General features: G+C 36.6%; 1 protein-coding gene across 5 annotated transcripts in view; it reads left to right on the plus strand.

The window, feature by feature from the left end:
• The window catches only part of Spef2 (sperm flagellar 2), a 167325-nt gene that overhangs the window by 25594 nt on the left and 119002 nt on the right, over positions 1 to 22729 (plus strand). For 4 of the 5 annotated variants that reach the window (XM_076551770.1, XM_042261438.2, XM_042261439.2 and 1 more), the window contains 6 exons: positions 523 to 693; positions 2513 to 2653; positions 4475 to 4539; positions 7496 to 7682; positions 10316 to 10504; positions 13687 to 13874. In XM_076551770.1, the coding sequence (XP_076407885.1) occupies positions 523 to 693; positions 2513 to 2653; positions 4475 to 4539; positions 7496 to 7682; positions 10316 to 10504; positions 13687 to 13874 (941 nt within the window). The remainder of the gene's footprint in view (positions 1 to 522; positions 694 to 2512; positions 2654 to 4474; positions 4540 to 7495; positions 7683 to 10315; positions 10505 to 13686; positions 13875 to 22729) is intronic. The other variant, XM_042261440.2, reaches the window with a different exon arrangement.

Here is a 22729-nt window from a genome sequence, read left to right on the forward strand (position 1 = left end):
AAAATATTTCTGTAGAGTGGTATATATCATAGTCTAAAAATGGGGGAGAAGAGGGGACAGACTATCTTCTCAAGAAACATGGAGGTAAAGGAAATAAAATAAAGGCAATAGCTTGGGGAATAGAAGCTCAAAGGAAGTGTGGAATACATTTCACAGAAACTGACACAATTGTTAGTCTAGGGAAAAATTCCGGGGAAAAAAACTATGTTGTATGAGGGTCAAAAGTAAAGAGGTCTTTTGATCAAGGAAACAAGATAAAAATCAAGAGCAGGCAAAAATGTAAATATATATGACACTATTTTATAAGAAGAGATATGAATATTGTTTTTGTTGACCATACACAATTAAAGATCTTAGTGATTAATGCATGTTACAAATAACATAGTTTTAATTTATTTTAACTATCAACATAATGGTGTGTATAAAATTTATTTTTAACACAAAAACTTATGTGTGATTGCAATGCCAGTACACCTTTTATTCTCTAGTAACAGAAACCTTTGAAATGCTTTCTTCATTTAGAGACTTAAAAACCTGATCCCACGCCAAACTGATTTCAATCTGATGCGGGTTACATGCAGGTTTCAAGAAAAATGTAAACAAATGAAAGAAGATCTTGCCCGAATGAATATTGAGAAGTTTGAAAAATTTCAAAAACTCGAGGAAGAGCAAAGACACTTTAATATCGAAAAGGTTCTATAGAGCATTTTTTTCTGGAAATTCATTAATATCTAGTATACTACTCTTGATTTACCTCTGCCTGTAATAAGTACACATTTCATAAGCAGCTGTGTAGATAGATTGCATGCTGTGATGCATGGCTTTGCTTTGCCTTACCTTCCTCTTCCCATATTTTCTCCTCTCCATCTTTATACTCCCTCATTCTCACCTGCACTGGTGGCTGAGAATCATTAGCTGCCTCTTGGAACAACTTTATTTCTTTCACAGGATAAAATTTCTGCCTCACCTCTTTGGGAAATGATTTGCTACTAGCTACACTACTGGCCGAAGAGCCTCTACCATTGTATCCCTGTGGAAGAGAGAAGGAACACTTCCCCATTCCCCTCTCTGACCCCTTTTCTGCAATCCCCAGATCTCTACATCCTGCTCTGTTTCTTTTTGATAGGTTAATTCTCTGCTTGCTTCTCTTTCCAACTATCTTGAGCACCTTAACTTCCCTGTCCTCGATAAGGACTTTGTGTAACTCTCCACTGCTTCTCAAACCTCTTTGAAAAATCTTTAATGATCTGTGTCTTTAAAGATACAGGAGAAAAAAAAATCATCGTTAAAGACTTTTAAAAGATTTCAAATGACTGGATTATGGAATGTGTAAACTACAGGCAATTGAATCATGATTTGTCCTATTCCATTTGAAATTTATTAAGATGATAAGAAATTAATATATCCTGAGTAGAGGCAGCTTCTTGTGAGGAAGGAGGGAAAAAGAGGCAAATTTTAGGAAGCCTTCTGTTACTTGCCAGAGTAACTACTTCGTGTGGTAGAGATTGGACACTCTAAGTCTAGTGTTTAAATTGAGGTCAAGTGCTGGGACTGATTGGTGTTGAACCAGCCATTTCAGCTTTTGGAAAGCCAAGTCTAATGCAGGAAATCTCCAAAGAAAGAAAAAGGGTATGGGATACTACACAAGAGAGAATGTGAAATGTGGCCATGGGAATTAAATACGACAAACCTGTATTTTCCTGGTTTAATTAAAACAAAGACATAAACATAAGGTGATTAAAACAGTCACATTTTTAGAAAGTGAAATAAAAGCTTTAAAATTATAATTTCTGCATTATAGTGGTAAATTAAATATCTTTATCTTTTGATGTAAGAATTAGTGAATTTAGTTCTAATACAATGCTTTTGGTAGAGATATATACATTTATGTTGTCATAAAATAAGATACTTAGTTTTATTTTTTCATGTTTTATATGTTTTTCTCTCAATTATATCATCCTGTTTATATTGTCCTTAAAATGATTATTGTCTGTCTTCTTAAGAGATAATCCAATGATGCTTTATTTTTTAGTGTCAGGCCAGTAGTTGAGATTGCCCCTGAACTCATGCGTAGGGGGATGGGTCTGGGGAAGCTGTCTTTTCTGTTGGCAGCTGTTGGGTCTATAGAGTCCTTGGGGGCTTCATGAGAGAAAGAATTTCTTTTTCTCATGATTGGGCTGGTCATGAAGGTGGTACTGGGAAAGAAATATAATCTTCTTTGTATTTAGAACCCCTGACTATTCATGTCTCAACATACATAATAAAAATACATACATCAGTTAGGCATAATTTTAGTATTTCAATATTGTGTTTTAGCATCATAGTTTTCAGAGTAAATAATGTTGACAATGACTTCCTAATATTATACAATTGTGATAGTTTGTGCATTCCTTAATTGCTCAGTTCTGAAATTTTCAACAAATATTTTATGTATATGTATATCTGTACACATATTACATGACTATTATTTTGACAAGCTGAAAAAATAAATTAATATATATGCCATACTCAGCAACGTTTAAATAGAAGACGACAGAATGAGATAATGGCCAAAATCCAAGCAGCCATTATACAGATCCCTAAGCCTGAATCCAATCGTACTTTGAAAGCACTTGAGGCTCAAAAACTGATGAAAAAGAAAAAAGAGGCAGAGGTAAGTTATGGTGCCTTGCTGTTGTCTTGTTTTCCTCTTAGATAAAGAATAGTTTTTCAGGCGGGCAGTGGTGGCCTTTAATCCCAGCACTTGGGAGGCAGAGCCAGGCGGATCTCTGTGAGTTTGAGGCCAGCCTGGGCTACCAAGTGAGTTCCAGGAAAAAGGTGCAAAGCTACACAGAGAAACTCTGTCTCGAAAAACAAAAAAAAAAAAAAACAAAAAAAAATAGGTTTTTCTCTGTAATGTGCAGAAACCTTCTAAAGTTTCTTATTTTCTTTACAAAGTGTCCTTGGTTCTTCTTGTTCTTACCCAAAATTCCACCAGCTAGTGCATACCCAATTCATTTTACTACTGTTTATTCAGTAGCAGGGTGTAACTTTAGGCCAGGGAGATCAAACTCCCAACATAGGAATGTCTACTTGGAGTCTCGTGTTTATAGGGAGTCTGATACGATGCAGTTGTGAACACACCATTCCTCTTTACCATCTAATGTAGTTTGTTATGAGTACCAGAAATGTTGATTGATTTGTTGCTGTTAACACATTTTAAACTAAAATGCCAGCACTAGAGATATTTTACTTGATCACACTGAGTGTCAACATTCCAATAAGGATAAAATCTAGTTATGTCATGGAGAAGCAATACTATGTTTTGATGATAATTCCTGATTGTTTATATTCTTTGTTGGCCTAAGAAAGGTTACAAAGGTGATTATTAATTCAACATTAGTCAAGATGTGGATTACCACTTCACATTTTATTGACTCATACATGTTTCTCTTAGTATCAATTTCTTCCGTTTATAAATGAGGAAACTGAAAACTAAATGCTGACATGTTTTATTGTAGTAAAATGCTGCTGTGAAGAAGATATTGGCCCAGGTCTCTCATCCCTAACCCTACTGTATTTAATATCAATCTATATATTATTTTTAAAATTCTAACAAAATACAAAATACCTTATACTTGGATTTTAGGAATATTATCCACATATTTTTCTGGATCCATTCTTATAGTTAAAAACTAAATTTCCTTGAGTTGATGAAAGTTTATTAGTAGTACATAAACATGAGCTAAAAATATTTAAGAAAAGTTCATAGAGTAAGTGAGATTGCATGGGAAATGTTTAAAACACCTAACACAAACACTTGCATGAAATGTTTATATTTAAAAAGCATGGACTCTGATAATTTCAACTTCATTAATTATTCATTAATTATTAATTTGGTGCACTGTTAAAATTAGTCTCTTCTGGGGAGATGGATCATTAGCTAAACTACCTGCTGCATAAGCAGGTAATCCAAGTACCCCTGTTGTGAGATGGGACCAGAGACAGGATAATTCATAGCAGAGAACAAGAGATCCTGTCCAAAATAATTTTGGAAGTAAGGACTAAAACTGTCTTAACTCCACAGGCGCAGTAGTCTCTACACACACACACACACACACACACACACACACACACACAGAGAGAGAGACAGAGAGAGAGAGAGAGAGAGAGAGAGAGAGAGAGAGAGAGACATATGCACGTGTGTGCATTTGCACATCACATACATATACATATACATGTACACACAATTTTAAAAAGAGAGATAGAATCATGAATTAAGTGATTCAAGTTAGACAACTTCTGTATTGTTTTAGGTTAGTCTCATCTAAAAGAAATGAATCAGAATTATAAAAGTATTCCCAAAGGCAACTTGTCTTATCTTGCTCCTAATTATTTTCAATTAGTACTATGTGTTACAGTTTAAAACTGGTTGAAAATGAAGTTTTCCAATGACTTTTAAAGGCAGGAAACTGATGGTGAATTTTCTTTAAAGGATGTGGCCAATGAGATTAAGAAATTTGAAGCCCTAATAAAAAAGGATCTCCAAGCCAAAGAAAGGTAGGATATAATGTCTTATATCAGAAAAATGTGCCATGAATAACTTCGAATACTTACAAATAGATTATGTAGCAAAGTTACTGAAGGATCTTCCACTTTGGAGGCTTATTAAAGGAGTATATGAAAGAAGAGAAGATAACGTGACTTAAAATTCAGATTATTTACTCACTAACCATTTTGATCTAGACTGGAAAAGTGAGTATCAGGAAATGTAAAATCCGTGTACTTTTCTGTACTGTGTTTATTTTTCTGAGTTTAAATACATTGCAAAACATTTACTAAAATTGTTACACTAATTTAAATGTGCTGTAGGAAAGTCGTAATTGGACTCTAGTTTGATTTATTTCATGCCACACTCTGTGTATAGCAATAATGTGTTGTTGAATGAAGTTTTTCACCAAATGTTATGCAATTTTATGAGATTTCTTCTGTAATTGTTTCTCCTTGATAGCTTCATTTACCTAAATATAACCATGTATCTAAAGAACAGTTTCAGCTTTTGCCTCTTTTGTGGCACACGCCTGAAAAGTCCTTCGGAGACAAGGGATGTCACCTCAAAGCCCATCCTTTTCCTTTGGTGGAAAATGGAAAGCTTTGGTGCCAGCAATGTGGAGCTCCTATGTCTGCCCCACCCTCACCTGTATCCTATTCATTAGGTGTTGTTTTAGACAACTAATAAATCTTATCAGTAATGTTTACTAAGCTGAGCTTTTTTGGATGCTGTAGTTTGGCATTTGGTGTGATAGATATACATAGAAATTATGTCATATATATATATATATATATGACATAATTTCTATACTGATAATTCCTACATAAAAATCCATTATTCTATATGAATGTTTGGCAAACAATCAGCTATTGCTAAAACATAACCACTGTCTTCAAGATGCCCATATGTAATAAAATAAATATTTCTTCAATGAAACTACCATATAGCTTTCTTTTATTTTTAAATTTTTTTTTAATAATTTAATTTTCCAAATTCATATGGTGTGACAATTGGTTATATATAGATATTAATTAAACAATTCCAATCAGCATAGCCAGCATTTTTGTGTCTTTCAATATGACCTTAATTTTTGATTAGCAAATATTTATGAGATACAATCTAATATTTTAATGCATTTTTAATTGCATAATTCTTGAATTGGGGAATGCAACATTTCCAGCTCCTTGTAATTACCTTGCATTTAGAGCCTTTGATAGCTTGTGAGATGATGGATGGATAGGTGGGTGGGTTGGGAGGATGAATGGATTGATAAATAACAGATAATTCATGAACTAGGTAGATTTTGAGCAGTATAAACAGTGTTTAGGAAGCAATTAGCCTATACTTAATCTAGAACAGAATCTTTGTAACAGCACATAATAGTTAGAATTTTGCTGAATGACCACATAACTTCTATAAACATTTAATTATACTAAACTTTAAAAATGCTTTTGAAACTGGTCCAAAGGATGTTTTTATTTATTTTTGTAGGCAGGGGGTCTCACTATGTAGTCCTGGATGGCATGAAGCTTACTATGTTAACTATGATGGCATGGAACTCATAGAAATTCACTTGACTTTATCTCCCAAGTGTGGAGATTATAGGACTGAGCCACTACGATGGGCTTTCATTGTATTAAATCTTAATAAGCAAAGGTCAGCTCTGCCTTTGACCACCTGTGTGTTGAGTTCTAAAACAGTTTATCCTTAGCTCTTCTCCAGACAGAATACAACCATGTCTGGACCTCCTGTGGATAAAATCATCAGAATCATAATGTTTTATAACTACATCTTACAATGATTCTCTGTGTAGTTGTGGAATTTAGCACACACCAATAGTTTGTACAGAGAATAAGAAGAGAATACTTTTCCCATAGGTCCAGATTTTATCTGGGAGCAGCAAATGAACTAATTGTGATCTAGAATCTAATAGGATCTATGTAATATATGTGGTACTAATCTCACACCAAACATGTTTTTGCAGTAGTAATTCTGCATATATAAAAATTGATAACCGTTTAGTCGTGAAACACTTTAGTAACATGCCCTTTTTTCCTAAATAAATTCTGTTTTTTCTAAATTAAATGTGTTAGTGATAACATAAAAATGATGATTCATAATATAAACTCACTACTTCTTGGCAAGTAACATTATCATTTATCTTATGCAGCTGTACTATGGCATTCTAATTGCTTTTTAAAGACATATGCAGATGAGTATTAATGATTCAATTGTTATGCACATTGCTTCTTTTGTTTTTAATGATAACTTTTAATGACTATAAACTTAATGCCAAGGTTTATATTTATTTCACTGAACTAAAGGTGTTCATCTTCTTTTGGGAAGACCTGTGCTGATGCCATATCAGTCAGGTCTGTGCTGAGTCTTGATAAGCAGGCCAACTTTGGACTTCTAAGTTCCTAGAAAAAGCTGGGCCACTGCCCTAAGAAGTCATAAGTCCATTTGGGAGTACTTACAGTAGCTTCACCACTGTAGGTGAGAACAAAATAATAGTGAGTGGGGTCATCCATACAGGTACTGTATTCCCGATAAGCTAACATTGATTATGTCTAGTCTATTGTCACTGACGTGTCTTCCTGACATTTGAATTATCTACAGTTTGCTTATTGTTGACTTAAAATAGGAGAAGCAAGAGGCCAATAGAAAGATGCAGGAAAGAAACCAGAATCTCATTATACTGAAGAGTATAAGAACTGAGAAAAGAAGAGATGTGTTTAAGGAAAAAAAAAACTATGTTAAAGACCTCAGAGAGTTAGAGATAAATACTGATATAAAGCCAATATAATCTAGAAAAAAGCTACAGGCTTCAATGTTTAACCAATGCTTGTATCAATAGATTAACAACAAACTGAAAGGAGCCTCCTCCAGAAGTCTTCCATGATCACAATTAAAGGGCATGTAATTACATCATGTTAAAATCTAACAATGATTTGTTACCCTTAGTGCATCCAAGACTTCTTTAGAAACAACAGACCAGACAACTACTGATTTGTTAAACACTTACTCAGATGATGACTATATTAAAAAGATCCAGAAACGCCTGGAAGAAGACGCTTTTGCGCGTGAGCAAAGGGAGAAAAGACGGCGGAGGTTGTTGATGGACCAGTTAATCGCCCATGAAGCACAGGAGGTGAGATAGTTGATGTTAGTTCTACATTAAGGGTGCTGAGCACTTCAGAATACTTGGTCTTGTATTTATACAAATAAGCATTTTATATTACATGTTGTCTGTCTCTCTGAGTCAGATGTCATAGGTAGATCCTCACATAAGAAAAGCAAAACGCTTAGTTATAAATTTTCAAAGTACCCTCCTTCCTCATTAGTGACTATAGACCTTGGGTACTGAGTTATTCCTAAGTAGTACAGTGGCAAATTCCTCCATGACAGTCAATTGGAAAACTGGTTAACTGTTACTCAAGTTAACACCTAGTTTCACCTCATAGGAGAAGTGGAAAAGCCTGTAATCAAATTGAGGATAGTCTAGATTATGTATTCTTTGACATCTCCTCCCAAATATATAAATACAGTTAAGATAGAAGTGAATCCTATTGTTTTCATTCATTCATTCTAAATACAGGATAATGCAACTATGTTCTAGGGTTGTTGACTTCCTTACTAGCAACCATCACATATCTTAGTTTGTGAGTTTATATGAGAAACTATTTTACACTTCACTAAAATTTTAGTAAACAATCCACTTTTGAAACATGAACTACTTCCATAATAGAACAACAGCAACACAAGCTTTCCCACTTAACTTTTATGTGAAGGTCCTTATAGACCTTCAAACTGAAACTTAACACATGTAGCCTTGATGCAGCCATCCCATGATACTCTCTCTTTCTCTCATTTTCCCCAATTTAATCTCAGTAATAATCCAAACTGGAGTCTCCACACCAGGATGTTCCTTATAAGGGTTGGCTAGCCAGAGTACATTTGGACAGCTAAAATATCTTGCTATGAAAACACAGCCTAATCTTATAGAATTCATGTAGAATAATGAAGCAATTTCATATTTTAAGAAAATACGTTTGCGACTGTGGCTTGTCTATTCCAAACTAGACCACAGTTCAGTGGGCACCAGCGGGTGGGCTCAGCTGTACTTCTCTGCTCCTCTTGGCTGGGCTGTTAAGGCATCAGCTGGTGGCTTGCTAGAGCTGGCTGACCCCCAAAACCTGATGAGGTCCTGCTCAGAAGCAAAGTACCTTCTCTTAAAGTTTTCATTTTCTAGTAGCTCAGGCCATGTATTCAGTGACTGTAACAAGAGTTTTAGAGGTCAAACCTCAAGGGCCTTTTGGTGTTTTTATGGTTGTTGCTTTGGTTTTTGTTGCTGTTTCATGGCTTTTGTTGTTGTTGTTGTTGTTGTTGTTGTTTTTGGCTGATGTCTCGGTTATCAGTTCAAGTTAATGGTCACACCATATGTCATATTTAAGGAGTAGAACAATAGATTCCTCTGTTGGATATTTGTATATGGGCACAATGCAGAGCTATGAATAACTGAAGGGAAGAACATGTGGCCATTTTTGCATTCTTCTCTTTTTCTAGCAATGGATAATAAGGGGATAAAAATTATTAACAATGACCTATTTTTAGAATATAATAACTAGACAGAACACCTGTTGTGAAATTGTTCATGACTTTATCTAAGACATCCTATAAACAGAATAAATGTCTTATTCTTATTCAATTGAACTTCAATTTAAAGTTTAATGTAAGCCTAAAGTTCAGGTTTCAGCATTTACCTTAGGTTGTTGTTTGTATCTGACTTTGAAAAAAACTGTATACTATTCCTCCTATATCGCTACAGCTGTAGAGATCCTTTGAGACAGTGTCATTATTGATCCCAGAGTTTTTCTACAAATCATTGGATCATTAGGTGTTAAATCAGAAACACCAGTATTCTTTCAAGTCCCCACTGAGAACTACAATTACCTCCTTTTTCCCCATATGATACTTCTATTTAGACAAAGAAATCCTGGTGGCTTGGGGAACTGTTTCTTTGTCTAAGTCCCTCATTACTACCTAATAAGAAAGGGTGCCCTGAAAACCTGAACTACTTGTACAAAGCACACAGCCAGATAATGGTACAAGTGAAGATGCAGCAGCCAATCTAATTCCCAGTTAATGCTTTTTTCCTCTGTTCACTTCCTTTCCATTCTCCTGAAATCAGCCAAGAACACATCCACTTTCTGCTTCACACTGACCACTGAGATTGCCTAAGATGAGTGATAGGTCACTTCCCCCTCTCCAGGCTTCATTGTTCATCGAGTTTTAGCTTTTCTTCCTCATATTTTGACTTGTCACCCTGGAAAGGCACCAGTTCTGTATTTCTCTTCATCATCTTTACAGAGGCATTATATTAAAGTGCATATACCTGATTTCCAGACGTCGGAAACGTAATTATGAATGGAAAAATGCATCCCTTGTTCAGAAAACTTTGAAAACTGACATGATTTGTTTTTGCTAGATTTTAAAGGAACTCACAACTTATTGGAAGCAGTTGTGAGTTTCAATACCATAGTGTTTCTAGAAAGATCTAGTATTAGACTTCTGTGATTAAATAAACTCTATTGCAATTCATTGTAGTGTGTGTGCATATACGTGTGTGTTGGGGGGGGAGGTTCGAATTTAAACTAAAGGGCAGAAGTTGACTTAGACAGCTGTCATACCTTTCACACATTATTTGCACGTTGACTTCTGAGTCCAGTGGATAATCCAGACTTGGCTTGGGTAAGTCATTGGCTCCCATGCTGGTGTTCACAGGAGGCCTATCGGGAAGAGCAGCTGATTCACCGGCTGATGCGTCAGTCCCAGCAGGAGCGCAGGATCGCGGTGCAGCTCATGCATGTTCGGCACGAAAAGGAAGTGTTGTGGCAAAATAGAATCTTCAGAGAGAAACAATACGAAGAAAGACGACTTAAGGATTTCCAGGATGCTCTTGATCGAGAAGCGGTAAATGAAATCCCCATTAAACATTACATTGGGTTGCCAGCTTATAACTGACAAGGGAGGAGGTGGCTCCCTATTCTAGTGCATCCTCCACGAGCTGATTTGATTCTGAGCATCGCATGCTTGCCATCAGTCCCATGTCCACTTGTCTCTAGTCACTTTGCTAGCCTTTGAAGTTCTAAGTGATTCCTCAGGAAGCAGTCAAGAGAGCTGTATTAATATTCTCTGCCTTCCTGCGTGTTGGTGATAGTGTGTGCTTCCATACATGCTTGTGAGTTTGAAATACTTGCTTCATCTTTATTTTCCTTGAGTATCTAAAACACGTCTCTGCACTTTCTTCAGATACGGTGTTGCTGACAGAAGGCCAATGCTGATGATCTATTTTCATGTCCTTGAATCATTACGTTTTAACCACAGATACCCAAGGGGCTTCCTCATCTCTAACGTTTGCAAATGTTACTAGTGTGGGCACTGGTATGGACAATTTTAGGCAATTATTCTGAGGCAGAAAGAGAACTTTTAGGAGGCTTTCTTTCAGTAATAAAGTTAGATTTAAATAGTTCGTCACCCTTTCATAGGACTGTATTTCCCAAGCCTATATTGTACTGCTCCTTCTTGTAGACTATAATAATCTGTGGGAAGGCAGGGAGTACTCTAATTTATTGTAAGCGAGAACAATACCCAGAGTTCAAGAACTGTCTCCTGGGTATGTTCTTTGCTATTATAATATTATTTTGAAACTTGAAAATCAAAATATCTAATCTGTTACTCATTTACTACATCCTATGTCTCCTGCACTTTATGTGTATGGTTTCTCATAACAAAAATAGATTTGTTTGTCAGTGTATTACTTTGGCTTTTGTCTATTTTCCTTTGGAGAACTCAGGTTTATTTTATCAATTTGTCAAACTTGATTGCAGAGGCATGAAGCTCCTGTGCTCAAAATTTCAGATAGTTTGCGTTGCTGTCCTTAAACATTTTTACATGTGTCTGAACAGCAGAGAGGGTCTTTCAGGAAATAGGGAAGTGGTATTCAGCTCACCAGCTTGCTGCTTCCTTCTGTGATACTCCACGACAAAGCACATTTCATCTTAACTAGTAGCTCTTGATTTTAAATTTTGGTGCCACCTACTGTTATGAATAATTAATCACAACATTTTGAGCATTCCCTTCAAATCACAATTGCACTATGCTCATTACATGCATATATATATATATATATATATATATATATATATATATATATATATATATATATATATCTCCTGCAAAACACACACACACACACACACACACACACACACACACACACACACACACACACGAGTACTATCTGTATCTAAGTTTGACACATTGGAAAGAGAGTCAAAAGTTTAAAAGTCACATAGCTTGTCAGAAACAGAGCCTTCCTTTGGTCTCTGTAGCCAAAGCTCAACACTACTGAGGATTACTATGCCCACAGACTTCTTTTATATTTCCTCGTTCTTCTTTTAGGGATGCTACATACATTGATGTGATGAGATAGGAAAGTATGGTGAGTCTAGCACAGAGTGGATGGCAGGGGTAAAATGTACTAGGGAGACCAAATAGGTGAATGGAAAGGAAGTACGACAAAGGTGAAGCCAAGATGAGAGAGAGGAAGACAGGAAGGGAGGGAAGGCAGAAGGAAGGAAGGAAAGCATGGTGGAGTAAGAGGAGAGAGCAGCAGCAGCAGCAGCAGCAGCAGCAGCAGCAGCAGCAGCAGCCCAGGATGGAATCTGTTCTGTTGCTGATAGGGAAATTCTATTGTTTGCTTCCAGTGTTTGGTTCCGATGGAGAGCCAGCTTCACTATCTCAGTGTTACTGTCACCATCAATTCTCATCAGTGTCAAGTTCCTCTCTTATCCAAGCTCTTCTTGATATCAAGGAACGGGTCATAAAGCTCCTTGTCTCACTTGTGCTCACTCTACGTGGACACAGGGCCTCTGAAACAAGCAATGAGCAACTCTAGTGTCATCCCTGAATCTACCGAATACACTGGCCTGATCTTAGACGTCATCCATCCCAGTGAAATTAACAATGAATAGGCTAAATAAGACAGCAACAGTTAAACAAATGTTGGACTTTCCACAGCTATCTATTATCATAAATCTTATCATTTATCAGCAGGATTGTGATAAAAAACTACTTGTTCAGATGAAATTGTTCAGTTAATTTTTCTGAGTATACTAAAATTATTAATACCCTTCCTTTGAGGAAATTGGGGCTTAATGAGAATAAATGACTTGTTGGAGTTCTTAAATAACTTGAATTCTGTGCCCAAGCTGGGGCTTGAATTTGTTGGCAGTTCCTCTGACACCCACATTTATTTCTATTTTCTACTGGCTGAATTAAATCACAGAAGTTAGATCCTATTAGTGAGGCAGCTGAGCACATGATCTGATTTCTGAAGCAGCTGGTAAAGTTTTTCCAAAGGCAGCACTTGATTATTTGAATCCCTCTAACAAGCTTCATGTTGCTTTCAGCTTGGCTAGCCTGCGTTTTACGTAAAGAGTGATTTAAACGAAATTATTGTGATCATACACACCAAGGAGAAGGTAGTGATAAAGTGTTTAAGTATTTAACTGCTCTTTGTAGACATAGATGTTTTTACAAATGAATGTTACAAATTTACAAAGACTAAGGCAGCAAGGACTTAAACACACTTAAAATGTGTCGAGTGTGTTATCTCAAGGCACTGAAATCTAATGACCACACATTTAGCCAATCAGTAAGTTATTACTGAGAAGTGAAGGACAGTGGTCATCATGAATGTGTTCCTGGTGAAGGGTCTGGTCACAGATGTGTAAGGGCCAGCTGACCCAGACTATCATTTCTCTGTGACATTTGACCCTTGGCAAATGATGTAACTAAGACACCTTCAGGAAAGCCTAAGATCCAATTTATTTTTGTGACACTGGTTTTCCCATCCACACCACTTTCCATTGTAGTCTGTCTTGTTGATAAGCTGAACATGGAGTCCAACACTGCTTTTGCTGTCACCGATACTGAGTATATTAAGGATCGAAAGCCGATTCTTGACCAGTTAAACCCTGATGTAAAAGAGGTTTTGTTTTATTTAAAGATTATTTTTTATATTATGACTTTATCTTCCCGTGAACAATATCATAATAATCGCGACTTAAGGTTTGTCTTTGTGCTCTTAGGCTCTTGCCAAACAAGCTAAGATTGATTTCGCAGAACAAACCTTCAGGGAGAAGGAAATTCATGAAAAGATGGCTGCGGAAAGAGCTCAAGCGCGCTTTGAGAAGCATTATGGGATATGTGCAGAAATTTTGGATCAGATACTTGATTTGTGCACTAAAGTGGCAGACTATCGGTTGCTGACAAATAAGTAAGTATCACTTTGCAAAGATAGTGTAACAGAGTCATGAGAGATACGAGAACGGTAAGACTGCTAAGTAGATGCAACCAATAGGTAAAGATTATTTCATGAATGGAGAATAAGAGGCAGAGGCTAGGAAAATGATAACTTTCTGGAATTGTTTAGGGTGAAACATGTCTTTATCTATTCATAACTTATGTCTAAATTATTTGCCAAGATCATAATTATCATGTATGAAACCCTTCAAACTTACTGGTGGGTGAAATTATTTGGAGACTATCTACTAATGTAAATTATTTTTGTCATACCCTTTGTCTAGAAGGAATCAACATATTTACAATGAAATCATCAAAATATTAAAAAATGAAAAGCCAGTATAATAATTTGAAGTAAAAAATTTAAATAATGTAAATCTAAAGTAGGAAGTTACAAATAAAGAATGCCTTGAAGCCTAGTTAGGCAGCAGATCGGTCCCTTATTGTCCCTTACCTTCCTAGTTCTAAAGAAAACAGAGAGACATAATCTGCTGTGTGATTTCCATTTCTATTTTAGGTCTGTACAATAGGAAACTTGCCATGACATTCAGAGAGTTTTCTCGAGTTACCTTGACAAAAGTATGTTCTTTGTGTACTGAATCTAGTGAAGAGAGTCCTCAGTGAAGACTTTCAGGCAAATGTAATAGTTAGATTCATATAGGCCTGTTATTTATGATGCCTTGCTAGAAGCTGAAGCAGAAAAAGAAGTTGAATCTCAGGGAGAGTGATTCCACAGCACAAGGGTCATGCAGTCCATTAGCTGGTATACTACTGCAGCTCACAGGTTGAGATCTTCTTATGACCTCACAATGAAAGGAACAGGAGCCAATGACTCATGGAATCAGCAGAGAGAAGATGAAAATATCCCAACTTTCCTATATGTAAAGAGGGTTTTATCTGCTTGTCTGCTCTCTAAAGCTGCTTATTAAACATAATCGTGTAATGACATCATTTTGAAGTTACAATTGCATTACAACTCAATAAATAGAACTTAAATTACATTAAAAAATGAAGGAGTTAAACAGTAAAGTTTTAATATAATACTTTTATGTTGTTATATTAATTTTACTATGAATAATTACATTTGCCTGAAAGTCTTCACTGAGGACTCTCTTCACTTATTTATTTATTTATTTTTTGAAGCTGAGGACCGAACCCAGGGTCTTGTGCTTGCTAGGCAAGTGCTCTACCACTGAGCAAAATCCCCGACCCTAGGATAAATAAAAATAAAATAAAATAAAACCACCAGAAAGAGCTCAGACTGGAAGTAAAAAGGCAATGTATAATGCTGTTACATACTGAACTGCTTTTTCCATAAACTTTTAAGTGTGACCTTGTTTGGAATCGGGAACATTCCAGATATGATTGGTTATGATGAGATGTTGGTTATTCCAACATAATTGGTATCATTGTAAGAAAGAGAAAAGATACACAACTAAGGCGCCCTGTTACGATGAATTCAATGAGTTATTGAGCTTCAAGCCAAGAAAAGCCAAATATGTCCAGCATATCATCAAAAAATAAGAAAGGCAACAAATGATTCACCATGGTTTTCAGAGATGACCTGGGCTTGCTGACATCTCAAGTTAAAAATCCAAGCTTTCAGCGCTGTGCGAAACAACCCATTACTCTTCTTTTCTCTACCCTGTTTGTGGTAGATTGTTCTAACAGCCCTGGGAAATGAGTACAGATGTCAACACTCAGATGACAGAGGTCTTCAAATTATCTAATTAAGAATTTTAAGCAGCCATGGCAAAGTGTTTCAGTGAGCAATTATGAGCTGCTTGAAACAAATGGAAAAGTGTAGTCACAGAACAGAGATGCAATAAAAATTAGTATTAAATGGAAATTTTATAATGGAAAAGTACAGCGCCCGAAATAAAAGCTCAGTGGTTGGGCACATCAGCAGAATGAAATGGACAGAGAAACAGGCTAATAGAAACTGTCCAACATGAATAACAGAAGCAGTAGGTTGGAAAATTAAACAGGGTCCCTCCCATCCAGGGACTGGTCACTAGTGTCATGTTTGTCTTCCATCATTGCTAAAAATGCTGAGACGAAACATCTTATAAAGATGAAATCTTTATTTGTAAGCCACAGCTTCAGAAGTTGTAGCTCATGGTTGTTTAATCTTACCACCTGAAAGTTCCATTCCTTGCTAATAGTGCCAGTTAGACGACCAAGCTCCCAGTCCATAGGCTATGGAGATAACTCAAGACACAGAGTATCACATGTATTGTTTCAGTTCTGGAGTAGAAATTAAATGGGGCTAGAGTGCTCAAAAATAATACAAAAAAATTTCTTGAACTTGCCAAGACACAACAATGTATAGATTCAAAAAGTCAAGCAAACTCCAAATAAGATAAATCCATTCCCCAGTCCCAAGGAATTCGATGTCTTTTTCTGACCTCTGCAGGAACCAGCCATACATGTGCTGCACAAACATACATGCAGGCAAAACACTCAAACAAATAAAATAAAAATTTTAAAAAGTTTTAAAGAAACCTATCATGAATGAAGGGGAAATTTGACGTTGTTAGGTGATGGTTACTAAGAACATTTGCTACCGGCATGTCTAACCTTCAGCAGGTAGCTAAAAGATGTTTTCTTACCAGGAAATAAGTTCCCTTATAAAACAAAACTTGAAATAGGTAAAGCAGAGAAAGAACACCATAAACAACAGGATGAGTGAGAAGAGGTTCCCGTCTCCTCCTGAGAAGGCAGATCAAGTGAAGCAAAAGTATGATGCTGTGCAATGCACACACTGAGCAACACACACACTGCAATGTACACACTGCAACACACTACAATACACACACTGTGCAACACACACTGCAATGCACACACTGTGCAACATATACACTGCAATGCACACACTGTGCAACATACACTGCAGTGCACATACTGTGCAGTGCACACACTGTGCAACACACACTGAAGTGTACACACTGTGCAACACACACTGCAAGGCACACACTGTGCAACACACACACTGCAAGGTACACACTGTGCAACACACACTTCAATGCGCACGCTGTGCAACACACACTACAGTGCACACACTGTGCAACACACACTGCAAGGCAAAGAGTGCAACACACACTTCAATGCACACACTGTGCAATGCACTTCTCAATGTGCACAGTGGAAACTTTTCATTACAATCTGATGAATTTAAAGAGGCAAAGGAGGCCATGTTTCTTTGTTTTCTATCAGTGATAAAATGATGCTAGTAGATGTATAAATTGTATTTGCACAAGATAATGTGTATCACATATGCTAAGTAACCTGTACAGGCTATGTTACAGATAGATTAAAACAGATTTGAAGAAATAATAATTTAATCCATAGTAATCAGGGAAAATAAACAGAAAGAAAAAATTAAAACTCCATGAAATTAGTAGACTTCACCTTCATATAGTAATTTCATCTCTAAATATAGTAATCTAAAGGCAGTGATTAGGAGATCAAAAAATATAACCAAAGTTTATGACATATCGAAGAAATTAATTTCAAATAAATGACATAGGCAGATTAGGTGTTTTATATATATATATATGTGTAACAGCATATATATATATAATATGTTACATATGTATGTAATATATGTTGTTTATATTAATCAAAATAAAACAAGGGATTTTATATTGATATCAGACACAATAGACATTAGAACAAAGAAAATCACCAGAAACAGAGAAGAACATCACATATTGTAAAGGGGTCTATGCAACGAAAAGTCACAGCATTTTTGTCATGTTTCCTCTAATATTCCAACTTCAAAATAGGAAGAAAAATCTGATTAAAAAAAACAGATGTAAAGACCTTTAACCATAGATAGAGACCTCAACAACTTACAGAAATTTCTCAGAAACTCAGCAATGCTGTCGTAGAAACCAGCACTGCCAGCCAATGAGCTCTAATAACTGTCATAACACACTTCATCCAGTAACAGGATAATATTGATTACAGTCAAACCCTACAGAAACTGTATATACAGATATAATGTGTGTGTGTGTGTGTGTGTGTGTGTGTGTGTGTGTGTGTGTGTGTTTGTGTGTGTGTGTGTGATGACTATTCTTGGTTGTCAACTTGACTACATCTGGAATCAACTAAAACCCCTGTTGCTAGGTACATCTGTAAGGGTTTTTTTTTTTCCTTAATTAAATCATTTGAGGTGCAAAGACCTACTTTTAAGCCAGATCTTTTGAGGCAGGAAGGTCTACCTCTAATCTGGGCCCCACCCTCTAATGACAGTCTATATAAAGGACATGGGAGAAGGAAACTCTCTATGTCTGCTTTCCCTCACTCTTGCTGGCAAGTTCATTCCTTCACTGACAGTAGAGCCTACTTTATGATTTGGGCATATACTGAAGACTGGATGAGACAACCAGCCTTGTTGACTGAACAACTACTCTATTCTTGGACTTTTCATTGATAGCCATTCTTATACTAACTGGACTGTAAGGGCTGTAATCCACTCTAATAAGATAGATAGATAGATAGATAGATAGATAGATAGATAGATAGATAGATAGATAGATAGATAGATAGATGATAGATAGATAGATGATAGGTAGGTAGGTAGATAGATAGATAGATAATAGATAGATAGATAGATAGATAGATAGATAGGTACGTAGGTAGATAGATAGCTGATAGATAGGTAGGTAGATAGATAGATAGAAAGATAGATAGATAGATACATAGGTAGGTAGATAGATAGATAGATAGATAGATAGATAGATAGATAGATAGATGATAGATACATAGATACATAGATAGATACATAGATACATAGATATATAGGAAGGATAGGATAGAGTAGACAGATATTCATTCTATCAGTTATTTTCCTCTAGAGAACTTTGACTAATTCAATATTCCGGGGCATAGATATAGTGGTTTTAAACCTTCCTAATGCTGTGACCTTTTAATACAGTTCCTCCTCATGTTGTAGTGACACACAACCACAAAGTTATTTCATTGATACTTAACTATAAATTTGCTATTGTTATGAAGCAAGTTAGTATCTGATATGCAGGATATCTGATATGTGACTCCAAAAGAGGTCACAACTCACAGATTGAGAATTGATAGTATAGAATAAACCTCAACAAACTGAAAACACTTAAAACTTGGAATATAATTTTTGAGGAGTGGAATCAAAAGAGAAATCAATGTAGTTCAGCCATGCTTCAGCAGAAGGCCACACATCAGTGAATATATAGACAGCACAAATTTGACTTAATTGATAAAAATAAGAGACAAAAGATGAGTAGGTAGGGAGGTATTATGGATGGAAGTGAATGTGGTCAGAACTCTTCATATGAAATTATCAAAGAATAAAAAAATGAGAGGAGATTCTCATTTTACCCAGCTTCTCTGGGGTTGTAGATTGTAGCCTGGTTGTCCTTTTCTTTGCATCTAATATCCATTTAAGAGTGAGTACATTCCATGTTTGTCTTTCTGTGTCTGGATTTCCTCACTCAGAATGATTCTTTCTAGTTCCATCCATTCACCTACAAATTTCATGACGTTATTGTTTTTCACCGATGAGTAATACTTCATTGTGTAAATGTACCACATTTTCCTTATCCATTCTTTGGTTGAGAGGCATCTAAGTTGTTTTCAGATTCTGCCTATTACAAATAATGCTGCTATGAACATGGCTGAGCAAGTGGCTTTGTGGTATGATTGAGCATCTTTTGGGTATATGCCCAGGAGTGGTATTGCTGGGTCTTGAAATAGATTGATTCCCAATTTTCTGGTAAACCGCCATACTGATTTCCAGAATGGCTATACAAGTTTGCATTCCCACCAACAGTGGAGGAGTATTCCCCTTACTGGACATCCTCTCCAACATAAGCTATCATCTGTGTTTTTGATCTTAGCCATTCTGACAGGTGTAAGATCGTATCTCAGTGTCATTTTGATTTACATTTCCCTGATGACCAAGGATGTTAAACAATTCCTTGAATGTCTTTCAGCCATTTGAGATTCTTCTGTTGAGATTTCTCTATTTTTATCTGTACCTCATTTTCTAACTGGATTATTTGATCTTTTGAGGTCTAGTTTCTTAAGTTCTTTATGTATTTTGAAGATCAGCCCTCTGTGACATGTGGGGTTGGTGAAGATCTTTTCCCATTCTGTAGGCTGCCATTTTGTCTTATTGACTGTGTCCTTTGCCTTACAGAAGCTTCTCCATTATGTGGCTAGATCTGTTTGGGGAGCCAGTGGTAGTGGTACTAGGACTTATTCCAGGTGCATGGAATGGCTTTTTTGGAACACATTCCCTAGGGTAGGATACCTTACTCAGCCTTGACACAGGGAGAAGGGCCTTGGTCCTGCCTCAGCTTAGTATGCCAGACTTTTAATGCTTTTAATACTCAGAGAGGGTAAGGCAGGCCTTACCCTCTCTGAGGAGCAGATGGTGGTGGGATGGAGAGAGGTGAGGGAGATAAGAGAAGGGGAGGGAGGGAGAACTGGGATTGGTTTGTAAAATGAAAGAGAAACTAGGCCGGGCGGTGGTGGCACACGCCTTTAATCCCAGCATTCGGGAGGCAGAGCCAGGAGGATCTCTGTGAGTTCAAGGCCAGCCTGGGCTACCAAGTGAGTTCCAGGAAAGGCACAAAGCTACACAGAGAAACCCTGTCTCGAAAATCAAAAAAGAAAAAAAAAAAAAAAGAGAAACTTTAAATAATAATAATAAAAAAAAACGAGAGGAGAAACTCCAAGTACAAAATTAAAAACACATTTCTAAATAAATAATCCTCAGATCTAATAGTAACTCTTAATGGAAATATAAAAGTATATTGGATGAGAAGAATTGAAAATACAACACAGGAAATCTTTTGAGACACAGCAAGGACAGTGCTGGCAGAAATTTGCAACGTAAACTATTCTGTAAAAAAGATGTTAAGTTTTGCGTCATTGACTCTGCCACCTCAGGAATCTAAACTAGGGAGGGAGAAATGAACTCAAAGTGAAAAGGAAGGAAATAACAAGGAGCAGAAAGAGAGATGACACACCCTGTGAGTATCAGGAACAAAGCAGGTTTTACCTCAGAGCTGTGAGACCCCAGAAGGATTAGAAAGAGGAGTGTGAATCACTCAGCACACTCTCCTGTGCTGACAGAAGAGATGAGCTGATTTCTCAGAAAACACAGATGCTGCAAAGCACCTCCTTGAAATTGGGCAGGCTCAATAACTAGCTGAATTTGTATAGGCTTATAACCCTTAAGGAAATTAAATTTGTGACTTTAAAAGTCTTCAAAAAGAAATTTCAGTCCCAGATGTTATTAAAGATTTCTCCCAGACATTTGGAGAATTAATAGCTAGACTTCATTTCCAAAACAATTATACACATGCCTTCCAGAGAAGAAAAACGATCAAATTCCAATTCATTTAATGAAGTTACTATAACCCCTTTATTTTGTAAATATAGATGAGACTATTATTACATTCATATGAGAAATAAAGTAACTAAAAAGGAAGAATGTATTGAAAGGGATGAATTCCCCGGTTCTGTGATTCATGAGATAATGAAGAGTATGATCTGTTGGTAGAAGAGCCAACACACATATCAGCCAATCGGAATAGAGAAGTCCAAATACAGAACACCACAACATGACCCACCTGATTGGGGTAAGATTCTAAAATAATTTGATGAAAGAAAGACAGCCTTGTTAGGAAATAATACTGGTGCCATTGATATTCACAGGCACAAAAATAAAAATTTGAATTGACCTGTTATATACTTTTCACATAACATATAAAAATTCAATGAAAGTGAGTCCTCGGTAGAAATGTAAAATAGGGTATAAAATTTTTCACATGAGAGAAGTGTTCTGTCGTCCTGTGAATAGCCTTAGACATGCTACCAAAACCATGATTTGTGAGAGAAACTTGACAGACTCTCCTCCATTACAATGGAAAAGATTTTGCTGTGCAAAAAGATAGAAGTCAATAAATGGACTTTTATAAAATTAAAAAGCTGCTTTGAAAGAGACAGTGAAACACAGGGTTAGATCGAGTATTTATAGGACACAATTCGAACAGAGGAACGATAGCTGGCACGCACATTCTCTAAAGTTGCAAAAGAAAAACACCCGACTTCCCTGCCCCCCAAAGCTGTCACCAGCCCAAGGCTGCATCACTCTTTGCTTCAGTCGTGTGGGCCGTCTGTAGGTTGTCCATGCTCCAGCTGCTGACCCTTTATCCATGAGCATCCAGACAGCACTAACTGTACTCTCAGTGCATTGTGAAGAAGAAAAGAGAGGGTGAGAGGAAGAGGAGGGGGAAGAAGAAGAAGGAGGAGGAGGAGGAGGAGAAGGAGGAGAAGGAAAAGGAGAAATGAACTTGGGAGGAGGATGACATGAGGGCATAGATCCAGCAGGAGTTTGAGAATGGGGTGAGTTGGGTATGGATACACTGTATTCATATATGAAATTACCAAAGAGTATGTAATTTTAAGAAACAGAAAGAAATGCACAAAAACTTTACCAGAAAATAACAAAATCAGAATAAATTATTTATACATGTCACACCCTGATAGAATTGCCAGATATTATGCTAAGCGAAAAGCCAATCCCTGAAGCTTATGAACGATATGATTCCATTTATAGCTGTATAGCCTGGGGCTTAGCTAGCAACTCAAAAACACCCTGCCTCAGCCTCTTGAGTGTGGGGATTATAGTATGTACCACCATGCTCACACATTAGATCTTTTGTGTGTGTGTGTGTGTGTGTGTGTGTGTGTGTGTGTGTGTGTGTGTGTGTGTGTGTGTGTGTATTCAGGTGACTGAGTGTGGGTGTGTCAGGTTGGGAG

This window comes from Peromyscus maniculatus, chromosome 15 (assembly GCF_049852395.1).
Source record: "Peromyscus maniculatus bairdii isolate BWxNUB_F1_BW_parent chromosome 15, HU_Pman_BW_mat_3.1, whole genome shotgun sequence".
Classification (NCBI taxonomy): Eukaryota; Metazoa; Chordata; class Mammalia; order Rodentia; family Cricetidae; genus Peromyscus; species Peromyscus maniculatus.